The 19,387-nt window shown below is 41.6% G+C and overlaps 1 protein-coding gene across 1 annotated transcript; it reads right to left on the minus strand.

Moving 5' to 3' along the window:
* Positions 1–522: 522 nt before the first annotated feature.
* On the minus strand, positions 523–2,255 carry LOC113838162 (endogenous retrovirus group K member 113 Gag polyprotein-like). Its single transcript, XM_027433981.1, has 2 exons — positions 1,127–2,255; positions 523–1,019 (listed from the first exon to the last, which is right to left on the minus strand). The coding sequence occupies exons 1-2, from the start codon at positions 2,253–2,255 to the stop codon at positions 523–525; spliced, it is 1,626 nt and encodes a 541-aa protein (XP_027289782.1).
* Between the last annotated feature and the right edge of the window lie 17,132 nt (positions 2,256–19,387).

Below are 19,387 nucleotides of genomic sequence, written 5' to 3' on the forward strand. Positions count from 1 at the left end.
CTTTCCACTGTAACTGTCTTGCACTCATATCTGGGGCCTTTGCATAACCTAGCCCTTGTAGGGTTTGAGAAGAGACTTGTACTGGCCAGCCAGCAGGGCAGTCCTTTTTAGCAATGATGCTCCTATCTGCCCCTGTATCCAGGACCCCTAGGACTCTTTTCCCATTTATATTAAGCTCTAACACCGGTCTTTGATCTAAATCTAGGGACAAAAAGGCCAAATCCATTCCCGTGGATCCAAAGCCACTTTCCCCTCTCTCCCTGTCCTTTGCAGTAAAATGTTGATGCAGACTAGGCAAAAGTATCAGCTGAGCTATTTTATCTCCAGGGGAGATGGCAGTAATGCCTTTGGGGGACTCAACCATGATCTTCACTACCCCAGTGTAATCTGGATCTATTACGCCAGGATGTACCCTAAGGCCTCTCAAGGCAGTGGATGATCTTCCTAAAAGGAGCCCCACTGTGCCTGGCTCCAGGGGGCCCTGAAAATCTGATTCTAACAGTCAGATCCCCATCTGAGGAGTTAGTACGAGTCGGGAGGTGGAGCGGAGGTCCAGTCCTGCTGAGCCTGTAGTGGCTCTCCTCGGCTCCTTTGATGCTGTAAGGTCGGCCACTCCCCTTGTTCCCAGCGTCTCTCCCGAGTCTCCATTGCCCCATATATTTGTGGGCCCTGAGGGCAGGGGGCCCGCTGGGCGTTTTTTGGCAGAGTGCTATTAACTTCTGCCTCAAGTGGCCTCCCATTAATGTCTTTTACTGACCGGCATTCATTGGCCCATTGTTTCCCCTTTTTGCACTTTGGGCATAGGCCAGGCTGCCGGCGACTGAAGCTGCTACCTCCCGTGTCACCCTCAGTCTTTCTTTCTGGGCAGTTCCTTTTTATATGTCCTGCCTTGCCACACCTGAAATAGGCGCCTAGGTTCCCCTTGGCACCTCGGGTCAGCTGGACTACTGCGGCAGCAAGGCCAGCGTTGGTCAGTGGCCCACCAAGCTCCCTGTAGATCTTGGTCCATGTTTCAATCTCTTTATGTTGTAGGGGGTAATAGCAGACCTGCATTCTCTGGTGCATTGTTCATACACTAATTGTTTTATTAACAGCATGGCAGCCTCTGTGTTCCCAAACACCCTACCAGCTGCTTCAAGCACCCGGGTGACAAAGTCTGAAAAAGGTTCCATAGGGCCTTGTACAATTTTAGTAAGGTTTCCAGATACCTCCCCCTTGTTAGGAATAGATTTCCAAGCCCTAATCGCAATCTGATTAATTTGATCAAATAACTGGACCGGATAACCCGTTTGTTGATTGGAATAGGGGCCCAGGCCAAGAAGCATTTCTTTGTTCCAGTCCCTTCTCTCAGGGCCGCCTATGGCTTGATTTATGGCTGCCTGCTCCTCAGTGAACTCACTAAGGAATGCCTTCCATTCCAGATATTGCCCTGGGCTAAGACAGGCACTTGCCAAGTTTGTCCAGTCGGTAGGCGTAACACAAAGACGGATGAGGGATTCCACAAGAGTTAAGGTAAAAGACGCAGAGACCCCATACATTCTCACTGACTCTGCCAGGGCTTTTATCATTTTAAAATCTAAGGCTTCATAATATCTCTGGCCCTGTGCGTCGGTGAACACTGGAAATGCCAGCTGCATCTCTGACAGGACCTGCCACCAAATCAGAGAGCAGCAGGAGGCTCCTTGGCCCCTGCCTGGGTCCTCGGTCATGGCGTGGTAGGGTGGGGGCACAGATGGGACAGCCGCACCCTTAAACTGGCTCTCCTTGTGATTCTTTCCCTTTTCTCCCAGTTTTATTTTTTCCAATCTGCTGGCTAACTGTACCTCCTCTGGCTCCGAATCCTCCTCCGAGCTAGAGGTGCCTGTCCCTTTAAGGCTGGGGTAGATTCCCTTCTCCTTAGCACTCCCCCTTTCACTGTGTGAGCACACAGACCTCTCTTCCTGTAACATCTCCAAAGCCGCCTGCCCATTTTTTACAGCATCAGTACACCTTTGATCCTCAAGGCAGCTCCTAACTAATTTCCAAATGGGCCTCACACCACCTTTGAGTGTTCCCTCTTGCGCGGCAAAATCAAGGTCCCTGCCCAACTTATCCCATGAAGATATCGTTAGATTTCCAGAGTGTCCAAACCATGGAGCATTAGCATCACATTCTTCTAGAAACCTCTCTAGGGTGCTTTTCTTAAGTTTTAAATCTTTTGAACGAAGCAGCTCATTTAGAGCCCAAAAAATTGGGTGAGAAGTAGAATTCCCCATATCCACTCAATGGGTATCCTCAACACACCCCCTACAAAAGCAAGCAAAAAAAAAAAAGATACCAGAACACTGTGTTCAGGAGTATCCAGACGGCCAAGAGTAGATAGTAATCCATCAACAGAATCAGCCGTTTTACTTTCAGCTCTCCAGGCCTGAGAGCCGAATTCACTCCGTCTTTATCTACAGAGGGAACAATAAAAAAACCCCTACAGAGGGAGCAATTAAAACCCTGCTTTTGTCGTAGTCCTTGTTTCCCCGCTCTTGATGCGGATCCCCTGCTTACCTGGGGACTTACTGGTGCACCACCCTGACTGCAGGAAGTTCTGGTTTCCCCGGACGGGCCACCAGTTGCTGCGCCTATCTTGACCAGCAAGAAAGACACAACTCGGGAACTCTTCTTCCTGCAGTTTATTTCAGGAACCTTGTACAATCTTCTTCTGGGGGCCCCGAGGAAACCCGACCCTTTGCTTAAAAGGCCCTTGGTAGCCCACCCCAGACTGCCACGTGGCGAAAGCAGAAGGGTTCACATACACGGAAGCAGGCCTGAAGCCCAGCCTTAGCCAGATAAGAAATTGTCCAGGACAAAGACCTCTCACCCTCGGGATGGTGGGAGGCAGAGGCTGGCGCCATCTTTTGGGCCGACAAAGTGCAGCTCTCCACAAACATCCAACATCAAACTAAATGGAAAGAAACTCAACATAATTCCTTAAAATCAGGGACAAGTCAAGGCTGTCCACTTTCTTCTTACCTCTTCAATTATGTCCTTGAAATTACAGCTAGAGCCAAACAAAAACAAAAAGAGAACAAGGGGATACAAATTGGAAAGGAAGAAGTCAAACTTTCACTCTTTGAAGATGATATGGTAATCTACCTAAGTGACCAGAAAAACTCTACCAGTGAACTCCTACAGCTGATATACACCTTCAGCAACTTGGCAGGATACCAGATTAACTCTCAAATATCAGTAGCCCTAATATATACAGATGGTAAATGTGCTGAGAAAGAATTTAGAAAAACATTAACCTTTACAATTGCCCCAAACAACAAAAAATACCTTGGGTTAATGCTAAACAAAAATGAAAGACCTGTACCCTTAGAATTTGAGTCTTTAAAGAAAAAAATTAAATTAAATTAAGGAAGATAGCAGAAAATGGAAGGATTTCACATTTATTCATTCTCCTGATGTTCTTTCTTTCTCCTTTTTTCATTTGAGCTGTTTTGCTGTGTCTCTTTAAACTCCCCAAATTCCTTGTTGATGTTTATGATTATCCTTTCACATTCTTCGCCCCAGTTTTCATTTAAGCAGTTCACATTGGCTAACATTTCTACAGTACTGGGAGGTTTTCAAGGGTAGATAGTGTCTTGTTCTTTCATACTGTTTGAAGTTTCTCAATGAGATGTGGGCCTTCGGCCTTCTGATATGGACAGAAGAAATTGGGGGCAGAAGGAAGTGGGCTCAGGTGGAATGACTTTGGGTTGATAGTGGGGACTGGGTTACTCTGCAGGGGATTCTTTCTGACCCCAAATGGAGTACGGGTAGATCTGTTTGCGTGCAGATTTTCGACATAGGATAATTTACTCAGAGGCAGAGTAGTATTTGGTAGAAGTGTGGAGATTGGTTGTAGCTCAGGTATCGGTGGACACACTAGTCAAGACACAGGATGTGGGACTTGGATCAGATCATCTTGGTTTAAAGGGTCTGTGAAGGGAAGGGTCAGGCAGAGTATCTGGACAAGATCCTGGAGAAATATATGAAGGTATAGTTGAAATCTCCCTTTTTTAATTTTATTTTTAATTTCCATCATCACAGAGTTTGCATTGATATATAATGTACAAGCTCTTAAAATATTAATCTGTTTAATTTTATGTTGATGTGTGCACATGCCTGCCTTGCTGGCACTCTCTTCAGACAATATGCCTGAGTTAGTTGACAGAGTGCTGTGGTTTGTTGTACTGCTCAAATGTGTATGTAGTGTACTGCAAAAGTCTTAAGAGGGATCAGATCACTTGTATCTGGAGTTACAGAAAGTTTTTAGCTGACAACTGGGTGTTGGGAAACAAAACCAGGTGCTCTGCAAGAGCAGTAAGTGGTCTTAACAGCTGAGCCATCTCTCTAGTGTATGTGATTTATTGCAGCAACCAGAAAAAATGAAGGAGACTCTATGGGACTGTGAAAATTATGTCATACTCTGTTATTTTAGTACATATTAATGACTTCAGCCAAAGAAGTTGTCAGGAAATAGATTAAAGGAACACTGCATTCAGTTCAACTGGTGAGTGAATCAACAACTCTGTCACTACTTAATGTGTGAGCTTCAGTTGGTTGCTTAATTCTGGGAGCTTCAGTCTCAGTAGATACCCACTGAGAATGGTCACAATACTTAAGGAAAGAGAAAATGGCACAAAGTCAATGATGGGAAACAGAGAAATGACTTTGTAGTAGTCCACGAACATCTCCTGTACTCAAGACACTTCTCTCTCATCTTGTAACAGCGGGGAGTGGAAAACCCAAGCAACATCAAGCAACCCAAACAGCATTTAGTCAACCTGATGGCAATATGTTACAGAGGTAAATGAAGACTTCCTAAATTTGGAGGACACTTAGGAGGTCCACAAGACACAGTAGATCACGTGGATATTCTTTAACATTATTGGCATAAATAGAATTATTAGACTGAAACTGTTTCCAGGCCTTGGGCCATTTATACAAATACACACACACACACACACACACACACACACACACACACACACACACACACACACACATATATATATATATTATATAATATATATATATTATAGAAAGAGACATATTGAAGATTTTTTGGTAAGTTTAGCCATTCTTTTTTAATAACCTAATAATATTTAGCCCCAATTTGGACCACTCATGGTAGGTAGAGAATGAGGAGCATTTGAGATGGAGAGCTGCAGCATGGGGATCATTTATTTAGATGAAAACTTACACAGGAGAATGTTTATTAATGTTGTATGGACATAAGGGAAAGCCAGTTTTTCAGTAGGTCAGTTGATCCTGGAGTAGGAGGTGCCAGGATTTAGATGGGAATATTCAGTGGCCACACCCACTTTATGAAGTACACTCTGGAGTAGCAAAACCCATTCTGACCTGATTTGCCCCACCTATTTTCCTGAGAATTTGATGGGCACTGACTGCTCTAGTTAGTTGTACCTATAGTATCAGCAGGATCAAGGCAGGTGGTCTCTTCCTGGAGTTACCCTGCTTCTTTACTCCACATCTCAGGTAGGTTTCCTGTGAGGAACAAGGTAAACAAGGTAAAACATCAGGAGTCTGTATGATCCAAGGCAATTCTTGTACCATTCATGCCTGTTCAGAGATATGCAAGTCTTAGAAATGGGCTCTGGTCTGAACCCTCATTGGGTAATTCCCCTCATGGAACCCAGAAAGTGCAACCATGTTATGTCTGACTGACTCCTGAGCCACTATTTCTGAGGGAATCAGTACTCTTCTTACCTACACAGAATTCCAAATCACCATGTGTTTTTTCCTCCAAAAGCAGTAATGCCACATAGCCTCTGTCTGAGGGCCTACTTTACTACCCACTCTGAGAAAAAGCCACAATCCCCAGAAATAAAGAGATACCTCTCAAAATTCCTCACTAAAGTATGCCCAATGACTTCAGTTTTGAAGCACCAGATTGGTGCATCTTAAAATACCTCATGTTCCTTCAGGTAGAATGAGTCCTATAGGTTTGGAGATGCTTTCTTCACTCAACTACTTCCAAAATTATCAGAGTGACAGTCTGTTATTAGAGAAAGGAGGGAATCCCCATCTGTAATTACTGAAAGCAACAGCCAACGTCATTTCTTCCCAGCAGTGTTGAATACCCCTTCCCCTGAGTACAGAAAATCACCAGTCTTGAGACCGCAACACACATGTGGCACTCATCTCACCCCTTTTGTCTCAGAGTTCCATCCCACACATACAATATTAGAACTGCACATGAAGCATGATGCTGTAGCACAAGACTGTATTCTGAGATACTCTGGAAGCCCAGGAAAGTAGATTCCTCTAGAACAAGATTTCAGGGTCAACTTGGGGAAGATAACAAGTGACAACATGTCTCACACAGAAAAAGGAACCCACAAGTGCATTGATAAATCAAGCTATCTGAGAAGAACTATAAAAAAGTATACTTTACTGTAAACTAAAAGGATTAAACTTTTGAAATTTATAATTTAAAACAATTTTCAAATACAAATATATTCTCATCATCTTCTTCCTTCCCCCAAATTGCCCAGATCTTCCACAGAAACAACCAAAAACCTCAATACAATAACAAAATACGCTAGGAAACAAAATACAGCATTACTGTGGTGATTTTCATAAGAATGACACCAGTAAGCTCATATATTTGAATTCTTGGACATGGGAGAGTGGCAGTATTTGAAAGGGATTAGGAGTTTTGGCCTTTTAGGAGGAAGCGTGTACCTCAGGATGGGCTTTGATGATTCAAAAGCCCCAAATAGTGTCACTGTTTATCTGCTGCCTTCAGATCCAAACTCAGAACTCTCAACTATCTCCCTGGCACCATGTCTTCCTGCATGATACTATGTTCTCCTCCATGGTGACAATGGAATAAACCTCTGAAAATCTGATCTAGCACCAATTAAATATTTTTCTGTATCAGAGTCGCTATGGTCATGGTGTCTAATCATATCAATAGAACACCTACTAAAACAGAAGTTGGTATCAGGAAATGGGATATTGCTGTGACAGTCTGACCATTCTACTTGTTGGCAAAATGTAAGCTTTCGAATTTGCATTAGGAAAGAAGCTGAATACTATACATGGGACTTAAAGGGCCATAGTGGTAGAAATGTGAAGAGAGTGGTGCTGAAAGCAATGCAGATTGTGATGGCCTGGCTCTTGACTTTTCAGAGGAGAATATTAATAATAGTAGCTTAGAGATCATTTTGTGATATTCATCACCACCAACAAAAATATAAGACAAAAAGTAAACACCAAACTATAAACAAATAAAAGCACACACACACACACACACACACACACACACACACACACACACACACATTAAAACAAACAAACAAACAAATGTTTGCATTTATGATATGTTGGACAACTGTCCCTAACATGATGTCTGTACTGGAGTGACTAATACATCCAGTGTCAGTCCATTGGATGAAACTGATTTTCCCTCTCCCAGCAGGTAAAATTGACATTTCTCTTGTAAACCTTCACCCTAGTTGCTAGGTTTAGATTCATTCATTTATTTTATAAATACAACAAATTACAATCATATAAGACAAAACTATCACATTAAAGTCAGACAAGACAAACAGAAGGAAAAAAGCCCAAGAGAGGGCTTTAATGACAGAGACACACTCATTCACATTCTTGGGAATCCCATAAAAAACACTAAACTGGAAGCTATAACAAACACGCAGAGCATCTGGTCCACATAAATGCATGTCTTTTGCATGTTGCTTCAATCTCTGTGAGTTTATATGAGTTTTATTCATGTTTACTTACAGGGCCTTGTTTTCTAGGTGTCTCCTCTGGCATTTACATTCTTTCCACCTCCTTTTCCATGGGAATCCCTGAGCTTCAAGGCCCCTCATTTACTGTGTAATATGTAGTTGTGTGTCTCTATACTTGTTCCCATCTGTTGCATAAGGAAGATTCTCCAATAATGGTTGAACAAGGCACTGACTTGTGAGTAAAGCAAAATATCATTAGGAGTCATTTTATCACCACTTTTTTGTTTTTCTTTCAGACCACTAGTATTAGGTTTTACCCTCTGGCTCTGGGCTACCTAGTCTCAGGTTCTTGGTCACCGGAGCCGTGTCTGATATTGTTTTTATCTTGTGGAGTTAACCTTAAGACAAATGAGTTACTGGTTGGTTACTCTCACAAGCTTTTTGCCACCATTGCACTAGCATAACTTGCATGTAGTTCACCATTGTAGATAAAGGGTTTGTGCCTAACTTGGTGTTTATTCCTCTTTTCGAAACTTGTAGAGTGCAGAGTACCTTCCTGTATCAGTGTCTCTGGAACAGAGATGTGGAGGCTTTATGTAGAAACCAGCTCAACATTTCCATATTCAATGAGATGTGTAGGTGTTGTCTTCAACACAAGGCTTTGTTGAAAGTCTGTGGATGGTAACCTTTAGTCTTGGCAACAGCCTGAGTCATTTGGGTATCTTATGGGGCCACTTAGACCAGGAACTCAATTACATGTCATCCAAACCCTGCAAGGGAAGCTTTGGGTTTCTGTCTCCCTCATTATTTGGAGATTTCCTTCAGGTCACCTACATATAGGAGGTTTCTACTGTATTACATTTCCATACTGCCTCTCAGGTGCCCCTTAATTTTAACTGTCTGTTCATATATTTCCTTCTACTTCCCTTTCTCACCCTTCACATCCCCAGTTTTTCCTCCCATTCCAGATCAGCACATCTATCCATAAATATCTACTATATTCCTATTTTTAAATGAGATCTATCTGTTCTGTTTGCATGAAATGCATCAATAAGGGAAGAAACCTGAGAAGGAAAGGAGTTACAAACAGCATGTAATGGAGCATGTAGTATTGTATTACTTGTTTTCTTTCAAATCTGTAGTCTACTTTAACAATATACAAGTAAAATATAGTACATGCACACTGAGGGCTTTGGGGGTAAGGAAAGTCACCAGTAAGAGAAGGAATGGGGAGTCAAAGAGTGGGCAATGGTACGGAGACAGAAGCAACATGAAATACCAAGATGTATGAATATGACATATGAAATCCCATTAACTTATCTGTATGCTAACAAAAGATTTAAAAGAAATGTGAAAGAGAATTAGATGTGATTTCATGAAACAAAATGTACTTTCCAGAAAAAAAAGGTGTGACAAATTGTGTTCTTTAGTTTTGAGTGTGTGTGTGCATGTGTATGTTTCATTGCTGTGTTTGTTTTGATTTTTAAGCAAAAATTTCTACATGTCTCTACACTGACTTACTTTATTGTTTGTTTTCCTGCTTTAGTGAGACAGTGTTTGCTGTTATGTAGCCAGTAATTACCAATATGAGCTACTTTAGCTACTTTCAGGTTCCTGAGTCTTTGGACTACAGGTATGAACCACCAACATGTCTGGGTACCCAGCATGGATACATTTTCTTTTCTTTTCTTTTCTTTTTTTATTTAAATCAGAAACAGGCTTGTTTTACATGTCAATCCCAGATCCCTCTCCCTCCCCTCCTTCACTGCTCCCCACCAACCCCCTATCCCATCCCCTTTCTTCTCCACAGGGTTGGTGGGGCCTTAAAAGTGGGATCTTCAAAGTCTGTCCTATCATTTGGAGCAGGGCCTAGACCCTCCACAGTGTGTCTATGCTTAGAGAGTATCCCTCGATGTGGAATGTGCTCCCAAAGTGCATTCTTTTGCTAGGGATAAATACTGAGCTACTACCAGAGGCCCAAGAGATTGTCAAGACTGTTTTACCGACACCCACATTCAGTGGCTCTGGATTAGTCCTATGGTGGTTTCCCACCTGTCATTGTGGGGTCCATGAGCTCCCCCATGTTCAGGTCAGCTGTTTCTGTGGGTTTCTCCAGCCTGGTCTTGACCCCTTTGCTCATCATTCCTCCTTCTCTGCAACTGGATTCCAGAGTTCAGATCAGTACTTAACTGGGTTCTGCTTCTGCTTCCATCATCTGCTGGGTGAAGGCACTAGGATAGCATATATGGTAGCCGTCAATCTTGTCATAGGGGAAGAACATTTAAGGTAGCCTCTTGACTATTGCTTTGATTGTTAGTTGGGGTCAACTTTGTAGGTCTCTGGACATTTCCTTAGTGCCAGATTCTCTTTAAACCTATAAAATGGCTTCCTCTATTATGGTATCTCTTGAATTTCTCTCCTCTCTTCTTCGCCTGGCATGAACTTTCTGCTCCCCCATTTCCTCCTCTCCCCTCCTCTTCTCCTCTACTCTTTCTCCTACCTCCCTCTCCCCTACCCCAAGCTCCCAATTAGCTCAGGGGTTCTTGTCCCTTTCCTTTTCTCCTGGTGATCATGTGTGTCTCCTTTTGGGTCCTCCGTGTTTCCTAGGTTCTCTGGATGTATGGATTTCAGGCTGGTAATACTTTGTCTATGTGTAAAAACCATATATGGGTGAGTACCTACCATGTTTGTCTTTTTGTGACTGGGTTACCACATTCTGGGTGATTTCTTCTAGTTCCATCCTTTTGCCCACGAATTTCAGGGTTCCATTGTTTTTTTTCAGCTGAGTAGTACTCCATTGTGTAAATGTACCACATTTTCTCCATCCATTCTTCAGTTGAGTTGCATCTAGGTTGCTTCCATGTTCTGGATATTACAAATAATCCTGTTATGAACATGGATGAACAGATGTCCTTGCTGTATGAATGTGTATCTTTTGGGTATATGCCTAAGAGTGGAATTGCTGGATCTTGTGGTAGACTTATTTCCATTTTCCTGAGGAAACCCCAAACTGATTTCAAAGTGACTGTATGAGTTTGCACTCCCACCAAGAGTGGAGGAACATTCACCTTTTTCCACATCCTCTTCTGCATACCCTGTCATTGGTGTGTTTTATTTTCCCCATTTTGAAAGGAGCAAGATGATATCTCAGTATTGTTTTCATTTGCATTTACCTGATGGATAAGGATGTTAAGCACTCTCTTATGTGTCTTACAGTCAATTTAGATTCCTCTATTTAGAATTCTCTATTTAATTCTGTACCCCACTTTTTTGTTTTTTCAAGACAGTGTTTCTCTGTGTAGCTTTGGAATCTATCCTAGCATTCGCTCTGGAGACCAGTCTGTCCTTGAACTTACAGAGATATGACTGCCTCTGACTCAAGAGTGCTGGGATTAAAGGTATGCGCCACCAATGCCCAGCTTTCACACTTTTTAATTGTATTGTTTGGTGTTTGTGTGATTAGCTTCTAGAGTTCTTTGTATATTTTGGAATTCATCCCTCTATCAGATGTGGGTTTGGTGAATATCTTTTTCCATTCTGTGGGCTGTGTTTTATTTTGTTATTGACTTGTCCTTTGCCTTTCAAAAGTAATTCAGTCTCAGGAAGTCCCATTTATTAATTGTCAACCTCCTTACCTGTGCTACTGGTGTTACATTCACGAAGCAGTCTTCTGTACCAATTCATTCAAGGGTATCACCTACTTTCTCTTCTAAGGGGTTCATTGTGTCTGCATTTATGTTGTTGTCTTTGATCCATTCTTCCCTTGACTTACATTATTTTAATTTTTGATGGGGGTTTACATATATATATACATGCATATATATATATATATATATATATTTCTACATACAAACACAAATATATATATACATATATACATACATATGTCTTCAAACCAAGAGAATGAACATTTGTCTGTTGTTAAACACTAATCATTTGTATGTATTTGGAGCCTGCTAATTCTTTTTTGTACTTAATTAATTCATTTTTGCCATGACAAATAGAACCTAGCACCTCACAAAAGCCACACAATCATTTTGCCATTAAGGTTCATCCACATATTCTTTTTATATTTTATTTTATTCAGGGGGTCAGGGAGATGCAAGTTTAGCTCACTCTGTAGCACAAGAGGGCCTCAACAGGTGGTCATCCTGCCTGAACTTCTAAAGACCTGAAGTTGCAGGTCAGTAGAACCAGGCCTGCCTCTTCTTCTGCATTCATTTCCTGCAAACTGTCATACTGTTTAGCTATAGAACACAAGCACATGCTCTTCCTCTCTAACTCAATGTGTACATTATTCTACTGTCCTCTCATCTTTCTCAGCCACATATGACTGACATTTTCCTCACTGATATGAAGTCAGAATGAGAAGATGATATATCTGTCCTTCTGTGTCTGATTTATCCACCAGTTATCTATTTTCTCTTAGTTCAAGTCACTTTCAGGAGGCTAATAGCAGCAGTAGAGACTGGACACCACCTTGCTCATGAGACAGAAACCCTCTCTTTCATAAACTGACTAATCTGAGAAGAACATGCCATTTATTTTCATCCATCTTCATTTCCCATCTCATAAAAGCTCAGATTGGAGAAGGGTACAATCCACTTCCAGATGATTGACTAAGTGTCACTATCCCTATGTGCTGTCTTCTTCCAAACACCCATTGTTAGCCGGAGACCACCGGTCTATATCCACATAATATCAGAGAGTTCCAGCACCATGAAGAGACTCAATTCATGATCAGAGAGCTCCCTGGAGCTAGAGAGATGGCATGGTGTTTTAGAGTTCATGCTGTTCTTTTAGAAATCCTGAGTTAGATTCCCAACACCCACATGGAGTGACCTAAATCAATACTTGTAACTTCAGCCACAGCTGATCCAATGCCCTCTTTTGGCCTCCAAAAGTACCTACATACAAGCGTGTGTGAGCATACACACATACACACACACACACACACACACACACACACACACACACACACACACCCTCCCCCACACAAACACACAGGGTTCTTAAAATAATAAACAAAATAAAAAAAACCAGGTAACATGCACGACTATTTGACTTGCCAGTGCCAGAGGAGGGAACAAAGTCCAATGTTCAGAGATTTCTCAGGTGAGACAGTGGCACAAGGAAGAAGAAAACAATGTCTTGACAGACATCCAAAGCCTCGGAGTCTTCTTCTTTGTCTGTCCTTCACTTGCGTTGCCAGACAGCAGATACATGGCCACTTGCTTGGTGATTATCACACCATTGTTGTAAGTGAGAGAACATGTCCTCAGCATTAAGTACCTATCCTCTGACAAAAAAAAATGTGTCATGTCCCTATGTCTTCCTAGAAGAGTTATCTCTAGTGGAAGAGTTAGACCCAGAGAACATAAAATGGTGATTTGTAAGTACCTTTGACTGTAGGGGACATCTGCCTGCCAGACTGGACTAACACATACATACATACATACATACATACATACATACATACATACATGTATAAATATATATGTGTCTGTCTAAAACACTTCCAACTATGAGCTTCCATAGTTGTAGATACCAGTGTGTTGTAGTAGGTTAAGGGTTCTGGGAGTTGGTGGTGACAGAGGGCATAGTTGTGGTTCAAAATGCAAAGAATATGTCCTGAGAGAGAATATTCAAATGTTTTAATATCCCACTATTTAAACAATATCACCATCTGTGTCTCTGGGATCTTGAAACCAAGACCTTTCTAAGCTTCACAGGGATAAGATATCTCAGAAACACAAACAAACAATAAATAGAGAAACTAAAGAGCATTCAGAAGCTCAGAAACTGCTTTCTTCTGGGTGTACATGGATTCTTTAGTCCATGGATGAGGAAGCTGGAAAAAGGTAGCTCAGGGTTTATGAACAATGAAACCTACAATGGAATCAGAATTGGTGCAGGTGTCACCTTTCCTAATAGGACAATTCCTTAGTTATAATTTGTTGGGAGCTGCAAAGCACCGCGCCCAAAAGATGGCGCCAGTTTCTGCCTTCTGCCAGCCCGACGGCGAGTGCTCTCTATGCTAAACAACTCCTAATTTGGTAAAGGCCATGTATCCTCTTAATTCTGCTTAGAGACAACCTATCTTGGCGCACTACGTAGGGTTAGGTGATTGGTAGATGTAGACTATATCAGGCCCTGTCTTCCTCTACCCAGGGCCGCCATTCACTGTAAATCAAGGTTCCCAATTAAACTGTGTGAAAAAGATTCCTCGGTGTTGTGTCGTTCTTGCTGGTCAAGGGTGGATGCGACAATAATTGTAATGCTGTGAAGAGACACCATGACCACAGTGACTTATAACAGAAAGCATTTCATTGGGATTTTGTTTACATGTTCAAAAGATTATTGAATGATCATAATGCAAGGATTATAAATCAGGTAGGATTGGGCCTGGAGCAGTATCTAAAAGTTCACATCTACTTTGAAACCTCTAAGCCCCATCTTAGTGACATAGCATCTCCAATGAGGCCACAGCTTCCATTCTCCCTAAACTGTTCACAAACTGGTAACCCATCTTATAGGATTTATAAAGCTACGAAGAGACAAAACAAACAAACATAGAAACACTTATGAAGGAAAACACCTAATTAGGGGTAGCTTACAGTTCAGAGATTTAGTTCATTATTGTCATGGCAGGTGGTATGTTGGCATGCAGGCAGGCATGGTGCTGGGGAAGGAGCAGAGAGTTCCATATCTTGATCCGTAGGCAGCAGAAGCAACTGTGTGCCACACTGAGTATAGCTTGAGCATAGGAGACCTTGAATCCCAGTCCCACAGTAACAGAGTTACTCCAACAAGTTCATAACTACTCTAACAAAACAACACCTCATAATAGTGTCACACCCCATGGAAACCATGTTGTTTCAAGCTACCCCACAACCCAACAAAATATGAGCCTGTGGAAGCCATTCCCATTCAGGCCTCCACACACATGCAGTGTGCTGCAGAAGATCAGGCCACCTGTTTCCTCTTTGTTTTATCTGTTATCTATTATTTCTTCTCCTTTCCTTCCATTTACTTCCTCTCAATATCCTGGTCCACCAGTCCTTCTAACTCTCCATTCACTGTTGCATTTGCTTTCCAAGTAGCTGCCCAGTAGCTTTGGATTTCACAGAATCTCTATTTTCACAGACCCTTTGGATTCCTCCACTGCTTTCTGCCCTTTACCATCATTATCCCACACTCCCAATTACATGCACCCACTTTCTGTTTAGAAGAAGGTCATTCTGGGAAGATGAGAAAGACAAGTATTATATTCCTGCAAACCTTATTTGTTTAGGTCATTCTTCTTCCCTTTAAGCTTGCAGCTTCCTTCTCTTTTAAGTAAGTGTGATGCCATGATGTCATGAAGATGCTGAGGGAGAGTGGAAATGTAATGCGTGGGGAAACAGTATGTCACAAAAGCACTACAGAGATGAGGCAACCCTGGTTACATGTGCTCTCCACAATTTAAAAGCAAAGAAAAAGCCAGCAGGAGAAGATAATCCCAAAAAACTGTCAGGAATCTGTGGCTCAGGTCAATCTCAGAAGATTGTCCTGTTCCTCCATGGCATGCCACTTGTCTGTGAGAGGCACAGTAAGAAGGCATCAGGTGAGATGAATGCGTGGGGAGACAGCACTTCTGGCTTTCCTGTCTCTGTTCTAGGGTGTGTGAGGGTATGTGCCATGGGTCCTGCTCTAGCCTTGGGTGCACTGGGGTGACCAATTTACTTAAAACCTGATATGTGAGAACAGGAATTCACAATCTAGGTATATTCTCTTTAATTCCATATGAAATGGGGTGATTCTTCTCAAAAGTGAACCACAGAACCTACATTTATACTGTGCAACTGAAGAATCAGAGTTCAGATTTTCCTTCAAATTATAAAATATGTCTACAAGTTTTAGCATGTGAATATTGTTTGTTATTTCAGCTCACCAGACAACCTAGAAATATTTCTGACTCTACCCAGTGCTTGACATGACATACCCACTGAACAAAGAAGAGCAGATGGGGAATTGCTCTTGTGAAGGAAGAACAGAGGTAACAAGATGAAAGTAAGAACTGGCTCTTATTCTGATCTGGTGTGTGTCCAATCTCTCAGTCTCTCTGAGCCAGAAGATGTGCAAATCAGACCATGAACAAGTCCCAAGGGCACACTTGAAGGATCAGGTCTCTCTCATCCTGACAAAACATTGCAGTAAATTTCCCATCTGACCCAGTGCTAATGGGACAAATCTTCCCCACATCAGGACCCAGGTGGAGGCATGAGGGTATCAAGATCCATAGGGTTCTAGTATGTAAGCATCTCCCAACATGTGAGGAGATCGATGAACCTGACGCCGAAAATGATTAAACATTTATGTCACCCACTCACGAAACCCTGCTCCCTCAAAGTGTGGCATTCTCTTATAATACTGCCCTCAAAATGTGTCTTTCTCTTATTAGACTGGGATTTCATCTGATTCTTTGTTCTCCTACATAAATTGTTCATTCTAATCCTTTGAGGTGCAACATTGAAGCTGAGGGAAATCTCACATGCATTCTCTGATTTGGGGTAACCTCGTCAACACATATATTGGGGTTTCTCAAGATCCATGTCAGGTATCCATGTGTAGGCCATATGATTCGCTCCTTCTGTGCCAGGGGTGGTAGTCACTGTGTGCGATAAAAGGATTCCCTTGTGGAAGAAGGGGTTTTGAACTAGGATAGTAGGCAAGTGTGCAGACTTTACAGGGCAAGAGGAAGTCTTCATGACAGAGCCGTGGGGATTCAATGACACTTGTTCTCTTGCTTTTTCTCAGCCCCAAATGGGTAAATGAACCCCAAGATGCTAAGATGATGATGGACATGGCATCATGGGCACATCTCTGGAACATTGAACCATAACAACCACAGGTGTACCTCAAATGAAAACACAATCTCCAACAGTGAAGAGACCAGGAGCAGTGTTTCTATTGTATGCCACACGAATTGTGGAACTTGATTCTTAGAGTGTGCAAAATGTATTAGTGTCGTTCACACCATGTTGCAAGCACTCTGGGAACACTTTCCCTCATCCTTTTGCCACTTGGTAGGCATTGTTCTTACCATTTGTGGAGCACTCCAGAAACTTTGCTCTTACTGAGTCACCACCACTATGTTAGAGCTTTCCAATCTCTCTGTCAAACCCTCTCTTCCCAGGGTAATATATAGTTCCTTGGCTTAGTCATAGTGTGCACCTGATCCACTGTGAGAATTGTCATTTGCCTTACTAGAACTCTGTCAATAGTGCACTTACTCATTGACAATGTCTCACATAATATTTTACTCATTATATAACTGCAGTAGGTATCAGTATTCCACTGAGCATGCAGTTACCTAAAGCATGTTGCTATAGTGTTTTCAAACATATCTCATGAATCACACTCTGTCAATCCTTTTCAGAATTGAAGTGCACTGTCCTGATTTTTACGTTTTCAATATTGAAAACAGTGCTATCTTTAATTTACAGAATTTCCCCTGTATTTGCACACACACACACACACACACACACACACACACACACACACACACACACACAAATGCATCCACTGAACATCCACTGTGCACAACTATTATTAGACCGAAACAGGAATAATATGCCTTACATTTAATGGGACACCCAAGCAGGGAAAAATACCTTGGAAATTAATGGGACACCCAAACAGGAAAAATATACTTTACAATTAATTGGAGTACCAAACAAAAAAAATACCATTCAAGTTAATGGGCAACCAAAGCAGGGAAATAAACCTTGCACTATAAGGGATCTGTTTGTAAAAAGATATTAAGAATAAATTTCTGTTTTTCCTGTATAGGTTTAGGTTTCTGTTTGTAGTTAATGAATAATTTCCTGAATAATCCTTTCAGGTTAATCATTCTATTTTTTATTCAGAAAAAGTTCCTGTTTCTTAGATGCGATGTGAACTTCAAACATGTTTTTTAACCTACACTAAACTTGGAACACCATTCACATGATGTATGTCTTTACTCTTGTTCCTTTCCTTTCATTGTATCTTTCTAATAATTAAAGCAGCCAGTCTGTCACCACTGGGAACACCTTATCTCTGCTATAAAAGTGATGTCAAGGGGCCATCAGGGGCTGCTGTGTCAAACCATCATTTGATGAGACAGTCAGAGGGCCAGCCATGTTTACATATTCAAGTACAGCTTGCTATAATTGGGTAATTGTGGATATTATTTCTTTTCTCCGGATGATTCTCCAGTTAACCCTATCACCCATCTTTTTCCAAAAATAAGAGTTCAGGGAGATCGTTGTCAGGGCTTATCTGGTTTAATAAAGTGGCATGTATAGGTTTTCCAAGATCTATGAATTCACTCGTCTTGTAGTTGGCTAGGGTTCCAATACCACGCTTGTTTCCCCCAGGTTGAGCATGTGTTAAGTCCAATTATTTGGTTACCTGCTAAGGTATCCATGCCACTACTGCACCCGTAGTGTTATCATGCCATGCAAGTGTTTGTGATGATTCATAGGTGTCATAGCTGGGAGGATTGATGGGTACTTTTCTTCTTTGGTGCCTTCTGGTACCCTGAGAAGTAACCCTCAGAGAAGAGGGTTGCAATTAAATTCAGGATCAGGGACCTACTTCTAAAAATGCCTGGTGTCTTCAGTGAAATAGACACACCTCCCACCTCTAGGAGACAGCCAAGGGCATTGGCAGTATCTTGTATGTTTTGTGTGTCTTTATTCAACCCTGAAATTGAACTCAAATGGGCCTTCTCATGCTTGGTGTTGTGGATTTCCTTGGAATGTATTTGGCCCTTAGAATGAGCAAGGTCAGCATAGATGAGGAAATTTCATTTAAACAATGTATGTGTATTTATAGCCAGATATGTGTGTGTGCTACAGCCTTAGTTTTTAGGTTAATAGTATGATTTCTTATGACTTTTCCGAAATCCTTACTCTTGTTTTACCTTCTTCCCTCCTTCTGTATTTCTCTCCTGCTACTTTACTTAGTAGAGCTCCCCCTTTTCTAATTTCCCCAGTCAGATGTGCTGTTCTCTGGTATTTGCCTCTCTGTTTCTTTCCCACCACAGAAATAGTCTCTTTCTGCTATTTTCCAGATATGTACTCACATTTGAAGAGATTTAGTTAGGAAATATCTATGAGAGAAAACATGTTGCATTTATCTTTCTGTGACTGTGTTACTTCCTCAATATGAACTTGTTGTATTAGCTTGGCCACAGCCAGTTGGTCTTATAATAAATCACACACACACACACACACACACACACACACACACACACACACACACATAGATATACACACATACACAGACACTCACTAAAATTTGTGTTATTCTAGAGAAAACTGACTCTATACACCGAGGAATTCTGGCTTTCCTATGACTGTCCTAAATCCATTTATAGTCTACTCTGAGCTCTTTTCTGGGTATATAGACTCTGCAAACCCTAGCAGATATGTCTTAAAAAACCTGAGGATCAGGGATCATTTTAGAAGAGGGAGTAGAATTATAGTAGAACTAGGAGTTTTCTGTACAGTTGGGTGTTGTAGAAATGTCTGAAGCTACAATCATAAATTCACACCTACATGACAGCTTAAACATGAGGTGAACACGAACAAAAATAGACATGCTAAAGTAGATGGAGAAAT

This window comes from Cricetulus griseus, unplaced genomic scaffold (assembly GCF_003668045.3).
Source record: "Cricetulus griseus strain 17A/GY unplaced genomic scaffold, alternate assembly CriGri-PICRH-1.0 unplaced_scaffold_6, whole genome shotgun sequence".
Classification (NCBI taxonomy): Eukaryota; Metazoa; Chordata; class Mammalia; order Rodentia; family Cricetidae; genus Cricetulus; species Cricetulus griseus.